The 21,292-nt window shown below is 34.7% G+C and overlaps 4 protein-coding genes and 1 non-coding gene across 7 annotated transcripts; 1 reads left to right on the top strand and 4 right to left on the bottom strand.

The window, feature by feature from the left end:
• Window positions 1–1,821, top strand: LOC105158627 (uncharacterized). Of its 3 annotated transcripts, none has more exons than XM_020692831.2 (2): window positions 1–536; window positions 1,386–1,821. In XM_020692831.2, the coding sequence occupies exons 1-2, from the start codon at window positions 113–115 to the stop codon at window positions 1,580–1,582; spliced, it is 621 nt and encodes a 206-aa protein (XP_020548490.1). In that variant the 5' UTR covers window positions 1–112; the 3' UTR covers window positions 1,583–1,821. The 3 variants fall into 3 exon arrangements, with proteins under 3 accessions (XP_020548490.1, XP_088734437.1, XP_011073740.1); XM_088878311.1 differs by having other exon boundaries at window positions 1,362–1,821; XM_011075438.3 differs by having other exon boundaries at window positions 9–536; window positions 1,359–1,821.
• Window positions 1,822–5,451: 3,630 nt separating this feature from the next.
• LOC105158626 (uncharacterized) lies at window positions 5,452–6,753 on the bottom strand. The gene is made up of 3 exons (XM_011075437.3): window positions 6,706–6,753; window positions 5,914–6,048; window positions 5,452–5,532 (listed from the first exon to the last, which is right to left on the bottom strand). The coding sequence occupies exons 1-3, from the start codon at window positions 6,751–6,753 to the stop codon at window positions 5,452–5,454; spliced, it is 264 nt and encodes an 87-aa protein (XP_011073739.1).
• Window positions 6,754–8,361: 1,608 nt separating this feature from the next.
• Window positions 8,362–8,435, bottom strand: TRNAM-CAU (transfer RNA methionine (anticodon CAU)). Its single transcript has one exon. It is a non-coding gene; the product is annotated as a tRNA-Met (tRNA).
• Window positions 8,436–9,928: 1,493 nt separating this feature from the next.
• On the bottom strand, window positions 9,929–12,035 carry LOC105158625 (uncharacterized). Its single transcript, XM_011075436.3, has 3 exons — window positions 11,947–12,035; window positions 10,873–11,007; window positions 9,929–10,182 (listed from the first exon to the last, which is right to left on the bottom strand). The coding sequence occupies exons 1-3, from the start codon at window positions 11,992–11,994 to the stop codon at window positions 10,102–10,104; spliced, it is 264 nt and encodes an 87-aa protein (XP_011073738.1). The 5' UTR covers window positions 11,995–12,035; the 3' UTR covers window positions 9,929–10,101.
• Window positions 12,036–17,395: 5,360 nt separating this feature from the next.
• On the bottom strand, window positions 17,396–20,894 carry LOC105158624 (beta-amylase 1, chloroplastic). The gene is made up of 4 exons (XM_011075434.3): window positions 20,174–20,894; window positions 18,663–18,873; window positions 18,427–18,537; window positions 17,396–18,344 (listed from the first exon to the last, which is right to left on the bottom strand). Exons 1-4 carry the CDS (start codon window positions 20,794–20,796, stop codon window positions 17,538–17,540), a joined length of 1,752 nt encoding a protein of 583 aa, XP_011073736.1. The 5' UTR covers window positions 20,797–20,894; the 3' UTR covers window positions 17,396–17,537.
• Between the last annotated feature and the right edge of the window lie 398 nt (window positions 20,895–21,292).

The following is a 21,292-nucleotide window of genomic DNA, read 5'->3' as shown; positions in this document are numbered from 1 at the left end:
ATCAGAGATCAGTAGCCTTATAAGTTTATTTCATTCAATTATTGCACACCTCATAATAATGTACTCAACATTCTCACTTTATGACACAACACACACACACACACTTATATAAATGTCACCACGCTCTCCTCACCTGAAATTCAAGAATTACAACATGGGGAGCTGTCAAACGAAAGAGAAGAGCAGCAGGGCGAGCGAGAGGGTGGTGGAGGGGTTGAAGAGCAAGGTGAGGGTTCTCCAAGGTGAAATCAACGAGATGATGTGCATGAGAGAGAGAGAGAGCCAAGTTTACGAGCGCGAGCTTATGGTGTTGGCTTTGAGACAGGCGGAGTGGAGGAGGGAGAGGAAGAGGCTGAAAGATGAGCTGAGGAGACTCGGCAGGGTCGTCGAGGAGAAAGAAGAGCGGCTGCGGTGCATGGAGGGCTGCTGCGTGCTGGAGGAGCAAGCCAGGAGGGACGAGACGTTGGAGAAGTGGAAGCAGCTCTATTTTGCTATCAAGGTTGAGCTTGATGATCTCATTAGCAGGACGCATCAAGGTTCGGTTATAGTAGTTTCTCGTTTCTTTTTAGCTGTGTTAGGGATGATCGCGTTTATGTAGATGTTTGCAGTTGTTTGAATGATTATGCCCGCTGAAAAGCAATTTATCTATGTGATATTGCAAATGAGCAGATTATCCTTCTATTAAAAAAAAATAAAACAATTTACCTCCTATACTTTTTTAAAAACATAAGGAGGTAAATTGTTGTATTTTAGATTATATAGAGAAGTAAATTGCTATTTTATTTTTATAAGAGGCTAATTTGCTCATTTTCAATATTACTGGCATTTTCCCTAATCATGCAGGTAATTAACTCTTGATTGTCGGTGATGCTTTTATCATAGTGATAGTTGCTTTCTGTGTATGATTATAACATCGCCCATAAAGTTTTTTTTTTTTTTGTGATTAAATAAAAAGTAAGGGTGGAATTTGTAATTTGTCAATAATTGAGGGTTTGAAAGTGTAATTACAGGATCCTTAAGTAAAATCTTCTTTCTTTGGAGAAGGTTGAGTTTAGTTTCTTTTTTCTTATAAGCACAGGGACGATTACATATGACTACTCTCATGATCGCCTAACTACAGAAGTATTTGCTTTGAATTATTACACGCGGTCATCATTATTGGTTGGTGATGTTTATACCAGCTGTTTTTGTACACAATGAAAACATCATGCATAAGGGTTGTTTATGTAATTACTCAAAAAGTATGGACAAATTCTGCAATTTGACTACAATTGAGGTACTAGTAGTGTAATTAATCTTTCTTCCTTGAAGGGGATTGTGTTGTCTTCTTGATGTTTTGTGTGCTGTTGTTTCCGTAGAAGAAAGACTGATGTGTTGGAAGACAGATGAAGAAGAGATGGTGATGAAGGAGCTGCAAGCAAAGGAAGAAAGAATTGAACTTCTCCAAGCAAAGTTAGCTTCAATGGAAGATCAAGAATTCAAGAGAGAGAGAGAGGTGGACATATTGAGACAAAGCCTGAGGATAATGAGCCATAAAAAGAGAGGAACAAAGCCTGGCAAGAGGTCAATCCAGGAATTTTGATCTCTCGATCGGACAACATATATTATTATAAGCTAATTGTCAATTTATTAGAGTAATCAGTACAAGGTTGTTTTGTGGGGTTGTCAATTAATTAAGGGCCCTCGTCATTTAGGCCAGTGTGCAAGATTCTTGCATCATGAACCAGCAGATCAGCAACTATATATATATATATATATATACATATTACTGTATGCCAAATCAATATACAAAAAGAAATTAAATCTCATTTTTCTCGCGTAGGTCTACTTGTCTTCTCCTTGAGTAGATCTTTGACTTGATTAAGAGAGTGTTTGAATGAGCTTATAAATTTTTTAAAATATCGTATAAAATATTTATGAGTTAATGGGAAGTTGCCAAGTGTTTGATAGTTTTATTTTGTGTAAGAAACTGATAAGATTAGAAAATAAAAGTTTAGGAGCTCATATAAGCTCTCTAGGAAAAGTATGGGGACCCCATTTATTTTAAAAATCTTAATAAATTGGTTCGATATTTTTCAAATTAATTACTAATTAGTCATTAGAAACAAATTATGTATAAGCTCCATGAATTTATTTTATTTATTTAAACACTTTGATAACTTCTTTTCAAAATAAAGGGTAAACGGTAAGAAGCTCTCTTGAGCTTTAACATAATATAAATATGTTTGATTACAATTTTGATCATATATATATATATTTTGCGCGTAGGAGAGGTGGCAGGGGATTTGAGAACTTAGCCACAGTCCCGAAACTTGACCAGTAAGTGCTAAGTTGGCGTTTTTAAGGATTTTAGAATTTGGCTTCTCTGACAAAGCCAAAAATGAAAAAAAAAAAAAATTCTTGCCACATAGGACACTTAGAAAAAACCCAGCACACAGTATTTTTATATTGACGTCACAATCCTCTTATATTTCATTCTTAATTTTTGGAACGGCTGAACCGTTACAACGATTATTTCAATCATTGTGTTACAAGTTGTGTTCCTACTATTGTAAAAAAGGCGGAATGATAAAATATTGTATTACAGTAATGTATTCTCTTATGTTGTTTAATTTTTTTTAATACTAATATTTTTGTTTGTTTCGTGGGAGACATTTCAAAAGCTGTTGGAGCACTAACCGATTGCCAAGATACACTACCCTCATTGGAGGGCTAGGCGGCAATGATCGAGTAACAACTATGGCTGGCAGCTGACGGGGGCAAGAGCAAGGACCGTGTATTTGATCTTGATTTTGAGGTCCACGCCTCGAGCCACCTACACATTACCAGCACTACCGCTACTACCACCGCCACGCCCAGACATGGAGGATTGGATGGTCCAGCTGGAGATAATGATTGTCAACATGATAAGCATGATGAAGTTATTGTGATAACTCTGCAATTATCATGATTTTATAGCGATTTAATCTTTCTTTTTAAGCCAAAATACTCTTAATTATGTGATTTTATTGCATATTCAGCAAAAAGGAAGATTACAAGGAAATTTCTGCAGAATTGACAAAGCGTGCCCACGCTTAGTGGAGTAGTCAACTCGGGATAAGGATAAGCACGAGCGATTTCCCCAAGAGATAAAGGAATCAAGTGTTTAGATTTAGAAAGGATTCTTTAAAGCTTATCTCTTGTAATTTATTTACCTTTTTAGAGTTTATCACGTATCTATCCCCCCACTACGTCTAGATTCATAGGGGACTTTTATTATAAATAGGGGGATCTCTTCATTAGAAGACGTTCAGCTTTTTATGTTAGAACTCTATAGAATTCTCTGTTCATCTCTTCTCTTTAATTTTATTCTACTACCGGAATTAATGGAATTCCACTTTCTAGTGTGTTCTTTTATTAATATGTCCGGCTAAATTCCTTAATTTTCTGGTTAAGGTATGGTGATTGCTTGATTCCCATTATGTTGTGAGATCTAATCTGCGTTCTACACTTGTCAAACAAATATTCATGTTATTCTCTGTGCTTTAATTACAAACGTCTGATTTATGAATGATTCGGCCGGTTGTTCATTATCAAGAAGGTTTGCTCAGCTAATTGAACTTTATAAATCCGTGTAATTGTTTATTTAGTTCAATACTTAGTGGCAACGTATCATGATTAGTTATGTCACAGTATTTAATTATGTTATGGGGAATGCATGATCTAGTTTAAACGAATTGTCCTCGTAGGAGTTTGTTGATTAGAATCAGGCCTTTCTAATTCTTAATGCTGTTAATAGATTAAATCTTGTGGACGTTCCCAAGGTTGTCTGTTAATTAGAGATCTAGCCAACGGTCGTACCTTGGCTAACGAAAAGGTAAGGAAAGGTGAGGTTGTTAGGTCGTACCAACGACCATAACTGGTTTATTCGTCCATACATGTGTTATTCTTGCATCAATGATCAACTCACGAGAATCAAGCATAATCCTAGCCTTAACCGGGAAATCTCTCTCATATCTCTATCAGATATTTTTAATTATTTAGTTTTTGATCACTTCATTTATCACAACCTTCCCCCCATTATTTTCTATTTTCTTAAAGAAATCAACTTAAAGCCAATCTCTGTGGATCGACCCTACTCCCACTTTCACAAGTGTAGTAGGAATTATTTTTGGTGACTTCGACACTCATCATATTGCAAGCCAACGCCTTGACTGTCGGCCTCTCACAACCCAGCGCCTAACGTAACCACCCATCACAGCCTTCGGCGGACTCTTTTGCCCTAGACAATGATGAGATGGACCATGCCGATGAAAGGGGCAAGTGTAGATTAGGGTTTTTTTTTTTATATTTGTAAACATACAATTTTTTTATATTAATATAATACTTTTTAGCAATTATCCATTTGTAATGTTAATTACATTCCATAATTTAATATTATTTAATAAATCAAATTAAAATAAAATAATTAATTTTACTAATTAATTATAATAATAAAATTATTATTTTAAAATTTAAAATATTTTTTAATAAATATATAAATTGGGAATGGGCTTTTTTACATTTTGTGAATGTGTTTAAATAAAAAAAATATATCATTACAAATTTAATGACTAAATATTGTATGAACTGTTTTAAAACAATGTCTTAAATCTTGTAGAAAATAATGGTGCAAAAATCGTTTCAAAACATGCAACAGTTCCTATATGTATTCCAAACAAAGGATAAAGGCATTTTAAAGTATATTCCAATTGAAGGTTCAAACTATGATTCAGTGCCCATTCCAAAATGTATCACTCGGACATACAAAAGTCGTGCCAAAATGTATTTCTAAATTAGTGGGAATATATGTCTTTCTCACATTCAAATTTATGTACATAGTGTTACAATGCCTTTTCAAAATATGTACAAAAATTAAAATCATTCCAAAACAAAAAATATTCCGAAAAAAAAACTTATATTTTTAGATAGTCAGACGTAATTAGGAATTTATATGAACAAGTGGTACAAAAACTGTTACTAATTAGGAAGGATCCTGGCCCATCCATTTCAAATAATTAGGAACACCGTCTATTATGATGGAAGGGATCCCATTCCACGGCCATTCCAAAGTCATGTTTAAAATTAAAATTAGCTCAAACGTCATGATGATATAGTAAAAGTAAATGATTTGGATACTTAGTAAAAAATAAATGCGAGGATTGAATAGAGCATCTAAATATTTTTTTTCATTTATTACGTTTGAAAATGTCTAATACATAGAATTCTCAAATAATGAAGGAAAATTTCATCACTACCTAAAATAAATAAAAAAAAATACTAACAACCTATAACCATGCAATTATCTTACAATAGCATAAGATTGTCAAAACCCTTATTACATCCTTAGGACAATTAATTGAAATAATATTGTTATAAACTAATTAAAATTCCTAAAGAAAGCGAAGATGAAAACTTAGCATCGGCCTTGTTTCATTTATTGTTACCCATTCCAAGACTGTTCTTCACACCATCAATGGCGTCTTGAGCCATATGAGCCATCTGTTCTCCCTTCTGTATATATAACCATAAAGAAAGTAAACAATATATACTAAATAATAAAGTTAAATCCGAATAGAAAGAAAATCAAACTCATTTGTATATTAACTTACTGAAGTAATTTCTACTTTTAAAAAGGGGTTTAATGCAATTTACCCCATATGATATTGTAAACGAGCAAATTACGTTCCTATGATAAAAAAAATAGCAATTTATCTCCCTGTACTTAAAAATTACAGGGGGATAAATTACTGCATTTTTAAAAACAGTACAGGGAGGTAAGTTGCTACGTTATTTTTTTTTTTTTATATAGAGGATAATGTGCTCATTTATAATATTACAGGGATGTGAATAATTAATTATTTTAATATTATTGTAGAAAGATAAGTTGAGAACCTGCTGAAGAAATGCAGTATTTTCTTCCTTGCTTCTTTGAGCCTGGCCTTGGGTATTGCCAGCCATATCGCAGGCCTTGTCATGAGCTGCATTTGCTGTGCCTTTGACTGACTCCATCCATTCTTCTGCCTTGCCCTGCCCACCCCCAATACCACATATATACATCATATATTTCTTCTATTTTATGTCATAAATTCCTTTTCATCTAACTTTTTGTAGACCTTTTAGTATATCAAATAGGTTTAATATGTTTTGGGTTTGTAATTTTGGTCGTTTTGGTGCTGGATTTTTCAAAAGTTACCGGAATAAATCATGTTCCCCTATCGATTTTGACATTTTTATCCGTTACCTTTCTATAAGTTGCAAAAATGTCTTGTAATTTTTTGATATTTCGTAATTTGGGTCATTCGGGTATTGGATTTTGCAAAGTTATCGGAGTAAATCACGTACCATGTCATTTTTTTTTTTTAATTTTTCACCCGTATTGGCAAAAGTGAATCAATCAAAACAAAACTCTTATTTGATGAACCACGTGAAACACACATGATTTATTCCGATGACTTTTACAAAATTCGGCATCAAAAAGACCAAAATTACGGAATGTTAAAACGTTAAATGACTCTTACAATCCTAAAAATATAAAAGATGTTAAAAGTGCCAAAATTACAGGATCGAAAATATTTAAACCTCTCAAATATGTAGCAAAAAGAAATTAAAATATATAGATGCAACTTATATTAAAAAGATATGTCTTTTTAACATTAATCTGAACAACAGCCAATGTAAGAATACCTGAGCCTGGCCGTGTGTCTGTCCTGCATTGAATTGGGCACTCGACATCTTCTCTTAGACTTTTAATTTAGAAACTATTAAAGATTTTTATTTTAATGTAAAATAATTTGTAGAAGAAAGTAAGTGTATTGGTATTGCTTTAAATCTTTTCAACTTTTTAAGATATTTATAATGTGATTGAGTAATGGAAAAATGAGGAGTGGCATTTACATTTGTTGGTGATTAGTGAATTGCTGCCTTTGACTTGTGCATTACACACTAATGTCCAAGTTTGGGCGTAGAATGTGCTTCTCCATGCATTATACAATTCACATTTATTTTTCGGGGTAATTACACTCTTCTTCTTTAAAGTTTGGTATAGTTATATACGTAGACTCTTTGTGATTCAAAAAATTATATCTAACATTCCTAAAATTAGCTTTAATCTAATAAATAGTCCTCCCGTTAGTCAAAATTCACTGAATTTGTTGATATTAACAAAAAAATAAACAAAGATATTTGTTTAACCCCGATTGATTTGTTATTGATTTATTGCAAGTCAAATAAATCTTTTTATGACCAAATTACCCTTATACGACTTCATGCATTGATGCACGTGATGAGGTATTTCTTCACCGTTATAAAATAGTTAATCGAAAAAAAATTATTTGACTTGTAATAAGTTAGTAATGAGTTAATTGAGGATACGTATCAATTTTCATTCAACTTTTTGTTATTATCATAAAATTCAATGAATTTTGACTGACGGGAGTACTTATTTGTTAGACGAAAGCAAACCTCAGTGTTGTTAGATGTAATTTTTTAAATTATAAAGAATGTACGTGTAATTACATCGGACCTCAAGAGATGGGAGTGCGACATCCTTATTTCTATCATCCAATTTGTATTTACTTAATGAGATGTAAACTTAGGATAATTGCATTTTTCTTCCCTATAGTTAGCCAATTAGTTGAATTTGGACCTCTAAAACTCTCTTTGATTTGGGTCGTTTTTTATTTGTGTTTGGTCAGAAATGGTCATTACCGCTAAGTAGGCTATTAGTTTGACGGAATTAAACTATGAATTTTCAGAATTGGTATGAGTATAGAAAATGTAATACGAAGTTTGATTTATTGCATACAAACACTTTCATAATCAATAAATTGCTTATTACGGAATTTAAGTAATTATCCTTTATAACGCATTTTTACTTAGATCATTTTTAATTAAAATTTTTAAATCATTTATTTTCAGCTGAGGCCATATGATCTTAGAGGTTCTTTTGAGTCTTGCTCGAGCCGGATGATAAAAAATTATCATGTCCGATTCCTTCGGGGGATAGATCTATAAGAATTCACCTATCCCAATAATGGACCGTAGGTGCGATGATTTACTTCACGGGCGAGGTCTCTGGTTCAAGTCCAGGATGGCCCAGCTGCGCCAGGGAAAAGAATAGAAGATGGAGCTACCTTGTTTTGTAAAGCAGAAACTCCGGAATACAATGGCAGCGACTGATTTCCTAGTTGGAAAGCAGGAGGGTATAGTTGGTCGTGATAGTGCAGTGAGTCTACCCCCCCTTTTTCCCTTTCCTACCACCCCAAAAAGGGTAGTAATTAATTACTAGTTAACAGAGACAAACCTCAAATTTTTGGATAAAATATAAAATAAAAAAAGATGTTGCGGAGACAGGATTTGAACCCGTGACCTCAAGGTTATGAGCCTTGCGAGCTACCAAACTGCTCTACCCCGCGCCAAAGAGAAGAGGTCAAAACTAATAGCAAACAAGGATTGAATGTGCCCCTCTACCATATCTGTACAAATAGAATAGTACATTTATTCAGAATGGTAAAGAGGCCCTTTATGAATTCGAACTCTGCTATATGTGTGGGTGGGATGCTATTTCTTCTGCATAATTGGTATTGTCTACTATAATAGTATGTGTTGGTTAAACTTAATTTATTCGATATTATTTATCAAAATATGATTGTTGTAATAATCTTTGTTGATATTAACATTCGTCAGAAACGATTGTAATCGATTTATTTCAATTAATAATAATTCATCGCTCTTAGTTAAAAAAAAAAAGAAAAAACTCATTTTCAACAACTTAAGAAATAGTTTTACCATTTTTCTCATAAAATTAATTACTACATAAGTATTTTACTTTTTTTATAATTTTTAACTTTTTGGAGTCTAAATTGTATCCCACAAGATTTCAAGATATTTGTTTTATGAAACGAAGGCCAGAATTGGTGTATAGAAATGGAATTGGCATTCTCAAGTCCGTTCCGATATAAATATGATTGGTATAGGCAAAAAAAAAAAAAAATAGTGATTCCATAGAAATTCTTATTCTAGGGTGTATTTTATCAAGTATCATTTTTTTTATTAATTCAAAATATTATTTTGAATTAATAATAAGAAATAAATTTTCTCGTTTATTCTTTTTTAATAACGTATAAAATATTTTATAAATTGCTTATTAAAAATATTTCTATTATACAATGCATTCAACATATTAATATAATATATATATATATATATATATATATGTGTGAAAGGACAAATTTATTACAAAAGTATATTAAAAATTTTACCAACATCAAAATCGACCGTTGTTTTCGCCTATCAACATGTCTTAAAACCATAATTAGCTTGTGGTCTTTTTCAGTCTTTTTAACAGGAATTTTATTAGATTTTAATTCTCTCTCTCTCTCTCTCTCTCTATATATATATATATATATATATATATATACATCCTTAAGACGCATCTTTCATCTTCATCTTTGTATAGTAATGTGAAAGAATTTGGTGTATATGTTTAATGAAAAAAGCTACATGATCATTAAATATATGAGATCAAAAGTGAGAATCTTGTAACATATGTAACCAAAAATGTAAAGGTTCCAATGATCACATGCTCTTTTCCCGTTAAAACATATAACGAAAATGTTTCATTTGATCAAAAGTGCTACTTTCTAGATGTTATTAGACTAAAAGTGAAAATTCCGTAACCCATGAGGCCAAAAGCGGAAAGATCCTAAGTTATAGACGAAAAACATCATTCCCTGAATATGGGCGTTAAATAGACGACGCATGTCATAAAATCAATTAAGTCCTTTTGTTATGTAAGAACTTGTCAGGTTATACATAACTAGTGACGAAATGCTCAAATTAATTAGACATATATAAATAAGTTGCGAATTGTTTTTACGACATCATTACATTACATTATGACAAGAATTCAGTGATAGAATCCTAAAATTAGAACACAATTCTATCACTACAAAAAGATTGCTAACACCCTAAAATCCATCTATCTTATGACAGCATGAGATTGTAAAAGCTCTTCTTATTACATCTTGGGAGCTATAAATCTTTATCAAGAAATTCTCAAGACATTAAGTATGCCTTCTTTCACTTCTTGTCATTCATCCCAAGAGTGTTCTTCATTCCATCGATGGCCCCTTGAGCCATGTTCACCATCTGTTCTCCGGTCTGCACAACAATAATCAAATTAAGGAAACAAAACTATATACACTTACCCTAAATTTGTACACAAATATATAATCAAACTCAATCATATATTGATTCAACTCCTAAATGAACTTTCATGATTGAGCAACTGAAAACATAATAAAAAAAAATTATACGAATACTTTTTATTTGGGTTGATTACACTTCGGCCTCCTGTAAAAATATTGAATTGCACTTTAATTCTTCCGTAGAAGTTTCAGAATTCCACTTACACTCCATCCGAAAATTCACTGTTTTACACATGAACTATTTTCGTTAGGGTTTGAACGAAAAATGATGACATTAGTAACCCCTCATTTAACATGTTCATGCCTATAAGAGAAAATTTGTAATTATGTTAACCTTACTCCACACAGATATATATATATATATATATATTATATTTATTTATTATAAGTACAAAACTATACATGAAAATATTAAACGAGTGGCAAAACTGAAAATTTATGGAATTTTCTTGTTAACGTTAGTATTTTTCGTCCAAATCCGAATGAAATGGTGTTAGGTGTACAGATTGAATTTTAAATGAAGTATAAGTACAATTTCAAAAAAAAATTGAAAGAAAATGTAATTTGTGTTTTTAAAAGGGATCTAGATGTAATTATCCCTTGTTTATTTTGTACATTTTGTTTAGAAAGATAAGTTAAGAACCTGCTGAAGAAGTCCAGCATTTTCCTCCTTGCTTCTCTGGGCCTGCCCTTGGGAATCACCCGCCATATCGCAGGCCTTGTCATGCGCCGCATTTGCTGTGCTCTTAGCTGATTCCGTCCAATTCTCTGCCTTTGCCTGCCCAATAGTATATTCATATAAAGTTAAGTATACCACATCTCTATGATCTCTTTACTTAATAAACGCCTTTTTTTTGTCTTGCAATAATTACACCCTCTCCTCGTGAAATCTGATATAATTATATGTAGATTTTTTATAATTAAAAAAATTATACGTAGTATTTTTAAAGTTTGCTTCTGTCTAACAATAAGTCCATCCGCTAGTTAAAATTCACCAAATTTGTTAATTCTAATAAAAAAACTAAGTAAAAATTGATATTTACTTTCGATTGACTTATTACTGTACTGACTTATTGCGAGTTAAATAATTTTTTTCCGATTTAATTTTCTTTCTGCATTAACACGTGAAGATGTATGAGAGTAATTTGATCATAAAATATTTATTTGACATGTAATAAATCAATAATAAGTCAATCCGAGGTAGATATAGTATTTTTTTTAAAATTTTTTTATTAATATCAGTAAATTCGATGAATTTTGACTAAATTGAGAGTCTTATTTGTTAGACGGAAGCAAACCTCAGGGGTGCTAGATGTAATTTTCCAAACCACAGTGAGCCTACGTGTAATAATTACACCTAACTTTAGGAGAGGTGAGTGTAATTATCCCTTTTTTCAGTCATACTTGATGTATAATGCGATATGTAAAATATGTATGTTTTTTAAAGTGAAAGCGATGCATTATTATTCTTTATGAATAAGCCGATTACAATCATAATATGAAATCTGTATATTTAACAACTATAACAATCATATATTAAATAACAATATCAGATAATTATATCTACTCAACGCCTACTATTAAAGTAGGACAACATCCCACACGTTTGTAGAGTTCGAACTTATGATGACCTCAGAATCATGAGGTTTCAGTTTCGCTTAAAATCGGAAAATAATATTTAAGTATCTCATAATGCAATTGTGAGATGAATATTCACCTGAGTCTGGCCGTGGGTTTGTCCTGCATTGAACTGGCTGCTCGACATTTTCTTTGAAAGTTTTGAGTAGGGAAATACTGAAGCTTTTGTTTCGAATGTACCGTGACTCGATCTAACTATTTGAGCTCTTGAAGTATTTATAATGTTGTCGATTAATAAAAGAACAGCAACAAATTGCATGCATTTTGTATAGGAAATTGCTGGTGATGAGTGAATTGCTGCCTTTGACTTGTGCAATACGCACTGATGTCCAAGTTTTGCCATTGGATGTGCTTCTCCATGAGTCATACAATTAATTTTAAGATAATTGATTTAAAAATCTCTAATCATAAGTTTTGGGACGGGGGAAATTATATATTTTTCGTTCCGTAACTTGGATTTTGTATAATTTTAGTCCAAGTTTTTATAGAATTCTAAAAAATAGTTTTATAACTTCTAAAACTCTCATTTTTCATTCTCCTACCAACTTTCATAAGAATTGATCGAAAAAACTACATGCGAGCATGTAATTGTTTCACTCCATTCTAAAAAGATTAATGGTTGTTGTAGTTTTTTCTATTAACTAGTAGACTGAAAACGGAACTTTCTGCAAGTTATGAAACTATTTTTGAGAATTAGATTAACAATTTCCTAGTTTGAGTAGGTAAATGCAAATTTATTTATTGTATTACTTTTCATATACATAATCCTATCTGCTAGTAAATTTTAAAATGAAATAAATGAAGAAGAGAAATCCAATTTGATGTGATTAAAATTGGCAAAGATCAATACCTTTGTGCTAAACATGAGATTGTCCAAAACAACCCAAATGATGATGACACGGATCCATAGGTAAAGTAAGGCCCATTTAGGTCCACAAGTCAGCTGAGGAGGATGGATGAGCAACACGTGTTGGTATTACCAAAGAGGACATATGTCATCCGTACAAGTGGTTCTCGGTATATATACCCCAGCATTTATGAAAATATAGGTAAATATTCATTAGATAAACTCATATATTCCATAATATTGACTTATGATTTATCTTTCTAAGACCTAACTTAAACGTCGCAGTACTCACACCGAATCTAGTGTAAACCTCTTTGTTGTGCAGTCTCAAGCTTGTTCTCATCCGTTCAAGCCCAGGAGTCTAATGACTTATGACATTTGGAGATCGAGCCCCATCATTTTGGCACCATATGTGGAAAACAACCTTGAGCACATAATACATGACGGTATAGCGAATGATCGATTTCCTAATGAGAGAAACTCACCTGAGGAAATGGGCACTCTAGGAGTGATAAGAACGGGAGCTCTTATACAACTTATGAGGGAAGACTTGCAGAATATTATCTCTACCGTTGTTAAAGCGGCACTAGAGTAGAGTGAAGCCAGCGCTAAAGAAACAACTTTCACACAGAGAAGATTATTTGAGGAGGAAATTTACAACGAACAACACTGATACAAGAGAATGAGCCCCCCCCGGGGGGGGGGGGGGGGGGTTCATGGGAGCCTTAGGAACCTCTTGTATAAGGAATGAGAAGTGAGTCGTTTATATCCAATGAGGAGAAGGGGGTCCTCTTTTGTGGCAGAATTAGCCCTTAGGTGATTTAAAATCCCAAATCTCCCAAATATGATGGGTGTAAGGACTCCCAAGAGCATGCACTATCCTTAGAACACATCATGCAACTTTATGAACTATCAACTACAATGAACGCTCCCATGGGATAGGAGGATATGCAAGGGACAAGAGGCCACCCCATGTGGGGAAGTTCACGACCTATACACCCCTCAATGCACGAAGGGGGAGAGCCCTGATGGCCAAAGAAAATAGCAGTAAGGTCTCCAGCACCCATGAACGAAGGCCAAGTTCGTAGGAATACCACAAGTATTGTTACTTCCACAGAGATGTAGGGCATGACACAGAAAAATGCTTTCAGTTGAAGGATGAGATTGAGAGATTGACCTCTTTGGTATAAGAGTAGTACAAAATTCCAGCTGAGGCAAATGAGTCAATCACGAGAGGGAAACACCAATCTTATAAGACTCCCAGGAAGGCAAGAAATAGTTAACGATTCCGAAAGAAAGGGGGTTGATGATAACCAACCAAGAAGAGATGTCATAAATACCATCTTAGGAGGACCCACATCGGGAAACTCTAGGACGCAAGGAAAAGATACTCCAGGGCTTCAAACCAGAGCGGACTCATCCTGGCGATACATAAAACGCAAAGAACTAATCTAATAACCTTTGATGACAGTGATCATCATGGGGTGGAAAGACCAAAGGATGATCCTCTCATCATATCCATGGATGTGGCTAATTCCAGATAAAGAAGGTGCTTGTAGATAATGAAAATTCCATCAACATTATCTTATTGGATGTGTTGAAGAGAATGGATTTAGATTTTGTAACTTTAAAGCCGGTATCGATCCCTTTAAAAGGTTTTGGAGGGTTGATGCCTTTGGGAACTATTGATGTACCGACATCCTTATGAGACGACCCCCATAGGAAAACGGTAATGCTGAAATAGCTCTTGCTTGATGAGCCATTTACGTATAATGTGATCCTAGGATGGCAGGCTTAAACAAATTCCAAGCGGTGGTATCTACTTTTCTCCAGAAACTAAAATGCACAGTGAGAGGTGATTAACTGATAGGAAAACGAGAAGGATACTAAAAAAGACAAGTCCAAAATCTTTAAACAACTTAGAAAAAGTATTGATGTCCTGACCATTGGTTTGAGTAAAAAAAATTAGAGGTAAATGTCAATTCACGTTTTAAAGTTGTGGCTGACTTGTATTATACTTACACATTTGTACTTTTTTGGTAAATGGGTAGGAGGGTATGTCTTAGATCAATCCAATGGAAAGTCTTGCCACAGACAACACTCAAGTAAAAACCAAGCTTGTAGTTGATGTCATTGTTTCAATCAACAATGTCTTATTCCGACCTCCATGAAGGCTTACTAAAACTATATATGGCTTATTCTACAGGCATCTTGAGTGTTTGAACACTCACTCTAGTTCAGCTTTTGTCCAGTAAATGACCAGCCCTACTGTGTTTGAAAGACTAGCACTTCTGGCTTGTTTGTCCATGAAATGTTAACAAAGCATGTTTGTCCTTGTGCATGTAACTTTTGTATTTCATTCTTTTAAAATTAAGGTAGCAAAATGAACATATTTCAAGATATAACCATTTCATAAATGTTCCACAATCACAATATACATGAAAATTGGGTTCTTACATATTCTACACCCCCGCACAAGCCATTTAACATAATCTTAAAACATATCTAAAACCAACCACAACCATGGCATCTAACCTTATTGTTATATTTATGGCCCATGACCTTATTTTTGGTAGGCCCAGTTAAAAATCCAACACCCAGTCCACCTGGCAACCCACATTACTGGCCCATGACACGACCCACTTACCAGGTACTTATATACTCATTGCGTTGCCATAACCCTCATTTCTCTCTTGCGTTGTCTGCTTCTGCTTCTCCAGAATCTCTCTGTAATTTCTTCCGTTCTCTCTGACCGGTTTCCATGGCCCCTTTCCTAAACCAATCCAATGGTTTAAGGAAAGCCTCTATGGCCTTCCATTCTCACCTCTTCTCTGGATCGTATAAATAGATGTGCTCTTCCTTTACTGAGATATACAGAATATTGAAATCCTCAAAAGCCCTCTTACTCTTCTTCTTCATGAAACCGTGAGTGTTGAGGCCTTTTGTGATAGTGTGAAAAAAGAAATCTTAGTGATTGGTTTTGTGAGGTCGGGTTTCTGGTGATCTATGGTGTTACCGTGGGCTTGGTGCTCTTTGAGTACAAAACTATTGTGATCGTGTTCCTCTTGTTGGATCTGACAGATTCTGAGCCAACTTTATAAACAGTGTTTTTTTTTATCTTTATTAGTTTTTCTTTCACTGACATTCATTCTTTATTTCTGTAATATTGATCTGTATATATTAAGGAGTTTCATACTCCAAATCATTGTAATAGTTGGTTATGATTTGTCTGATATCCACTAAACACTTACATTCATATCTAACCTTACCAGTTCTGCAATGATTTTGCCACTTTCACCTCATCTTCAAGCCCATACTCTTGGAAGCAACCAAGGTATAATCTATCGAGCATTGATGCACATTAGGGGTCAATCTGTACAAAGTAAATTTAACCTTCGAGTTTCTGAAATGTTAAAACAAACATTCAATTCACAAATTTTCAATATTTCAACAATTAATGTGCAAAATAAAAGAAATTTGGGGTTTTAAATTACAAATTAAATTTGGATTTTGCCCACAAAATCACAAATTTGGTTCATTTTTTTAGTAATACATCATGTTCTTACAACAAAAGATGAAATCCAACCTAAAATTTAACAAATCCATTTAGAAATAAGGAAGAATCTTGGATTCGAGTATGAAAGCTCCTAAGCCAGAAATTTACTTGAACTTTTGCACAAGCCATGTATCTTCTTCCGCGATTCAAATCTGTCCATGAAGACTTTCAGATTGTATTTCTTCCATATTGGTTAATTTCATTTGTGCCATATTCTTTAGTTGTTTGCCTCCAAATTTATGCTAAAACAGCCTTTTTTCTTTGTTTTTTTTTTTTTTGGGGGGGGGGGGGGGTGAGGGCGCAATAGGGAGGGAAAGTACCGTTGACTAATCGCTTGAACGAGGAATTTTTTGTTTTAAAAAAAAGTAGACTTGCAAATAATAAATTAAAAAAAGGCGAATTTTCCCTTAAATTTCACGTGTGTTGTGCATGTGGCTTTTTCGAGTGAAAGTTTCTGCCAAAAAACAGCATTAGATGTTAAGTTGCAAAATTCACATTGTTGGTATAGTAAATTGAAAAAAAAATTAATGCCAAAATAAAAAAATGATCGTAATTCAAAGGATAAAATACTTCTTATACAATTTATTTTATGAGATAAAATAGTGCCCAAAACCTGACAATTCAAGTTAAAACTATATTGAGATAGATAGGGATTATAAATATTTTATGGTAATTAAATGATGTCAATCTACCTGGACGACTTGATATCTAAGTGGTCACATATTAAGTAAGAATTATCTGACAATTATCGGTACATTTAATGCACAAAATATTTAATATAACATGAATTTAATCACTTAATAATTGCGGCGTCGTGACGGGTTCAGCCTCATATAGGCTTGTCAGCCTTTCGTTTTCATAACGTTCCTTACATTTCCATCAAATTCCCAGAAAATTGGATGGTGAATTTGTAGAGGTAAAACAAACTTCCAACAACGTTTCTTGACTTCTATTATTTTTTGCTCCGGTGATGCAAAATATTATTTTTAGGTTCAAAGAAGCTGCAAAGACATCATCATCCGCTATCTACATCTCTGCCTCTGCTTTATCTCGCATGTGATCGGTCTTGAATTTTTATTTTAAATTTTATTATATTTTAATTTCATTTAATATATGCACATCATATATATATATAGATTATGTCATTTTATTTTATTTAAGGGAAATTTTTGTACATGTGGCATTTGTATATTAAATAAATTAAAGGATGGAATAGGATCTAGAATATAAGATCTAGTCCGTGCATACCATCCTACATATATCGGCATTAATGCGTAAGCGCGACTGCAGCTTCTTGCACTAAAGGCCGAGTCACATGCACAAAATGCTCGGCCTCACGCTCAACTTGCTCCCAACACCGCTGCACATCTTTCCCTTCTCTCATTTTCTTCACGAAATCCACAAACCGTCTCCAGTTATCCGGTTGAAACAAATCCGGGTTCATCCTCAGATAGGTAAACGCACACATCTCCCTCCCGGTTGAGTTCCCCTCAACATTCAATGCCGAGGCCTGCAATATTTGTTCGTGTGCGCACCCATCATACCTTGGCAGTGCGTTTTCTCCAGCAAGTGGAACCCCAGCTTCTTGAGTGGCTAAAGCGACTTGCCTGACGAGTTTCTCAGGCGCACACAGAGCATCCTGTGGTTGCTCGTGATCTCTCATCTCGATACAGGTGAAGTTGAAGATAGCACCATTGCGAGCTAGCATTTGTGCGATAGGACGGTAACCGTCTCGGAAACGGGTGTTGTAGTACCCTGCTGTGAGCTCAGGAGCATGGGACCGGGTGCCGTAGTGCCAGTGGATACCTGCAATCTTGGCTGATAACTTTACGCTCTTGTTCTTAAATATAGTCTTGGCTGATTGTAGTATCCGCTCGCCATGGTTGAGAAGCATTTGGGAGTACCAAGAGAGGAAAAACTGCCCGTAGGGGCTGTTCCAGCCACCGCCTTCTTTTTTGAAGAAGTTTGTATCTTCAGGCCAGCTATTGTAGTTGCCTGCATCTGTCGGCCCGGTGGCCCCCCATTCAGGTTTACCAATAGCTTCAGCCGCTGATTTTAAGTTACTGAGCATGTACTGCAGATTAACACAAAGATGAGCAAAGTTCAGAGTTGAGGCAAAATCCTAGCAGAAATAAGGACAAAATTTGAATGAGCACCTTGTCATAGCACTGAAAAGCTCCAATCCCAGGAAATCTCCATGTCCCGTTTTGCTCAGGGTATGAGGGATATCGAAGCTCGCCTGCCGGACCCATTCCAACTTGAATTTCCTAGATAAGAGGACGTTTCAAATCTTTTAGCAACCGAACTTAAAATGAAATAAAGCGCGAGGTATGTTTTTGTGAGGCAGCCAACACCTTCACTTCAATCCAAGACACAAAATACACAAACATACCACAATGGTGTCACCGAGAAGGTGCTCAAATTCATTACTGAAAGCCCTCATGAAATCTGAATAACATTGCACAGGAGTTCTTCCCTTGAGTGCTGGAAGGGTATCACATCCAAGTGATATGTACTCGTAATTCCTCCTACCCCATTGATCAGTATATGCAAGATCGTGGTCCTTGTTGATCTCCTCTACAACCCAATTGGGCAGAGGAATTCTGCATTGTTGCAATAAAAATTAGTAAACACAATACAAGTAAAAAATCCAAGCATTACAGAAAACAATCAACTTTTCAATTCAAACACAGCAATAAATGCATAAACATGCTACTCAATCACACAAGTCAGCCAGGTAAAGTTGAAACATGCTGCTTTGCGAGAAAAACTAAGATGTTATGTAGGTATGAATATTACTGCAATCAGACTTTGCATCACTTAATCTGACAAAACAACCAAAATATACAGGTTGACAAAGCTGCATTCTAGCCGATGAATCTCAGTTTAGATATGAGGGCATTTGTCGATTTCTACAGTAGTTATTGTCGGTGTTTGATAGCTGATACAATAAACATTGCTAACTGTTGATTCTGATTTGTTTGTTCAGATAATGACATACTTAATTCTTTCACGGAAAAATAGACAGCATTATGCAAAAGAATGCATAACTTGATTAGGCTAGTCGAAAATCGATCTACTAACGTACTCAATTGCTTTTTAAACGGATCTTGTAATACTATACTCGATTGGTTGATATATACACCTCGTATTGAAATGATGTATATGTTGCAATCATTCATACATCTAATGTACAAATCAAATGTGGCATGAATTTAACCATTAAAACGAAAGCATTACTCCGTATGCAGAATTAATTAGGCTACTTAAATACATACTCTTTAGGAGAAGGTTATTGCATTTCTAATTAGGCAAGTCAAAATCCCAAAGCTTGTATCATGCGTTTCTTAATTGAAGGATTTGAAAATTAAATTTCAAACATATAACAATAAAGTCATTGGTTAATTATGACTTTCAAATATTCTTGAATAATCATTTTGCGTCATTCTGTCAATAATTGTGATAGATGTTAAATCCACCTGACATTGACTGTTATTTAAGAATATTATGAATAATTCTAAATCATTTTTTAAATCAAAATCTCGATTATTCAAATACAATCTAAATAATTTTCAAATTCTTTCTAAGATTCACTTTTAATAAATATTTCTACGACGATTTTACCCGTTCTTGCTAGATCACGTATATTTTTTAAAATATAAAATATATGCGAAAATTATTTATACACTTAATAAATTTATATATTTTGCTTAGCAAAGTATTAGTTATTTTGGTAAGGATAGAATCGTGCTTCTTTTAGGAAAAAATAAGGAAACAAGAGTTCGTATATACATAAAATTGTCATTTATTTGGCAAAAAAACTAAAAAATCAAGAGGAAAAGCAGGAGTGTTAACATGAAAAAATAAATTGTTAGAAAAGAGAAAACGAGGAGTTTCACTTACGTGCAAGAATCCCCAACATTTCCGCCGCACTGGTGAAAAGACATCACAGCCTGCACCTTAAGCCCGTGTTTCTTCGCCATCTCCAGAAGCTCCGAGTACCCGGCCCAGTTATACTCCCCGGGTTTCTCCCCCTCCACCAACCCCCACCAAACATCCATCATTATCCCCTCCACGCCCGCACTCCTCAACGCCTGAAGGCTAGCGTTCATCGCCTTCTTCCTATTCACCGTGTGGTTCCACGTCACGCTATCCAACGGCATCATAACGTACACCGGCACCCCATTCTTCTTTTCTTCCCCCCGCGCATTTCCGCCAGCTATGTACTCCCTATCCGGCACGTCACCCGTGCTAATCGGAGCAGACATCAGCGCTTCTGCCGCCAGCGACAGCGAGATCTCCGGCCGCACCGAGCCCAGGGGCGGAGTGAACGGCGGCGACGGCGACACTCGGCCATTCTCCAGTCCGTTCATCGTCATCGAAACCCCCATATTACTCGTCCCTGACGATCTCCAAACCGCTGTTACGGTAGAAGACGACGGCGCTTCGCCGGGAACCACACCCGCATCCGCACACAACGCCGCGCCGGAGATTGCTCCGATCTGATGAGGCAAATTCATAGCCATTATGCAAAAATTTGAAGAATTCGATCTCTTATCACAATTGTAATAAAAAATCTTTTATTCTTCCGCGTAGAGGAAAATATAGCTCAGGTGAAAGGCAGTCGCATTGGGCTATTTATAACAATCGACCAACTGTTTTACGTATTAGATTTTCCAAGAATCAATGGTCCATCGATCTGGCAACACGTGGGCATCGGACACGTGGCGGTAATGAAGCCGGTTCCGAGGGGACGGCTGAGATTTTCTCGCGCTCTCGTGGAAGGGACAGTAAGATTTGGATTGCGCGCGAAGGTTGCTCCAGCGAGGATATTGGGAGGTGATGAGTGGCTTGGCGAAGATGTGAAGGAAATTAACACCTATAATTGGTATTAAAATAAAGGATAAATTAAATAATTTTATAAAATTATAATTTAAAATATACCAAACCAAACCAAATATTCAAATTTAATATATATATATATATATAATATGTATATACTTATCGTATAAATTTTTTAAT

Source organism: Sesamum indicum, linkage group LG3, assembly GCF_026168435.1.
Source record: "Sesamum indicum cultivar Baizhima isolate 11 linkage group LG3, ASM2616843v1, whole genome shotgun sequence".
Taxonomy (NCBI): Eukaryota; Viridiplantae; Streptophyta; class Magnoliopsida; order Lamiales; family Pedaliaceae; genus Sesamum; species Sesamum indicum.
Note: the sequence above shows the minus strand (reverse complement) of the source record. Positions and strands in the feature narration are given on the sequence as shown.

Excerpts from the sequence above, each read along its gene's own strand:
- LOC105158627 (XM_011075438.3), top strand. The coding sequence starts at position 113 with ATGTCACCACGCTCTCCTCACCTGAAATTCAAGAATTACAACATGGGG. Across the intron at positions 537-1,358 it reads CATTAGCAGGACGCATCAAG|AAGAAAGACTGATGTGTTGG; the intron begins GTTCGGTTATAG and ends TTGTTTCCGTAG.
- LOC105158626 (XM_011075437.3), bottom strand. The coding sequence starts at position 6,753 with ATGTCGAGTGCCCAATTCAATGCAGGACAGACACACGGCCAGGCTCAG. Across the intron at positions 6,049-6,705 it reads AGACACACGGCCAGGCTCAG|GGCAAGGCAGAAGAATGGAT; the intron begins GTATTCTTACAT and ends GGGGGTGGGCAG. Across the intron at positions 5,533-5,913 it reads ATACTGCATTTCTTCAGCAG|AAGGGAGAACAGATGGCTCA; the intron begins GTTCTCAACTTA and ends TTATATATACAG.
- LOC105158625 (XM_011075436.3), bottom strand. The coding sequence starts at position 11,994 with ATGTCGAGCAGCCAGTTCAATGCAGGACAAACCCACGGCCAGACTCAG. Across the intron at positions 11,008-11,946 it reads AAACCCACGGCCAGACTCAG|GCAAAGGCAGAGAATTGGAC; the intron begins GTGAATATTCAT and ends ACTATTGGGCAG. Across the intron at positions 10,183-10,872 it reads ATGCTGGACTTCTTCAGCAG|ACCGGAGAACAGATGGTGAA; the intron begins GTTCTTAACTTA and ends ATTGTTGTGCAG.
- LOC105158624 (XM_011075434.3), bottom strand. The coding sequence starts at position 20,796 with ATGGCTATGAATTTGCCTCATCAGATCGGAGCAATCTCCGGCGCGGCG. Across the intron at positions 18,874-20,173 it reads AATGTTGGGGATTCTTGCAC|AATTCCTCTGCCCAATTGGG; the intron begins GTAAGTGAAACT and ends GCAACAATGCAG. Across the intron at positions 18,538-18,662 it reads TTCTCGGTGACACCATTGTG|GAAATTCAAGTTGGAATGGG; the intron begins GTATGTTTGTGT and ends CCTCTTATCTAG.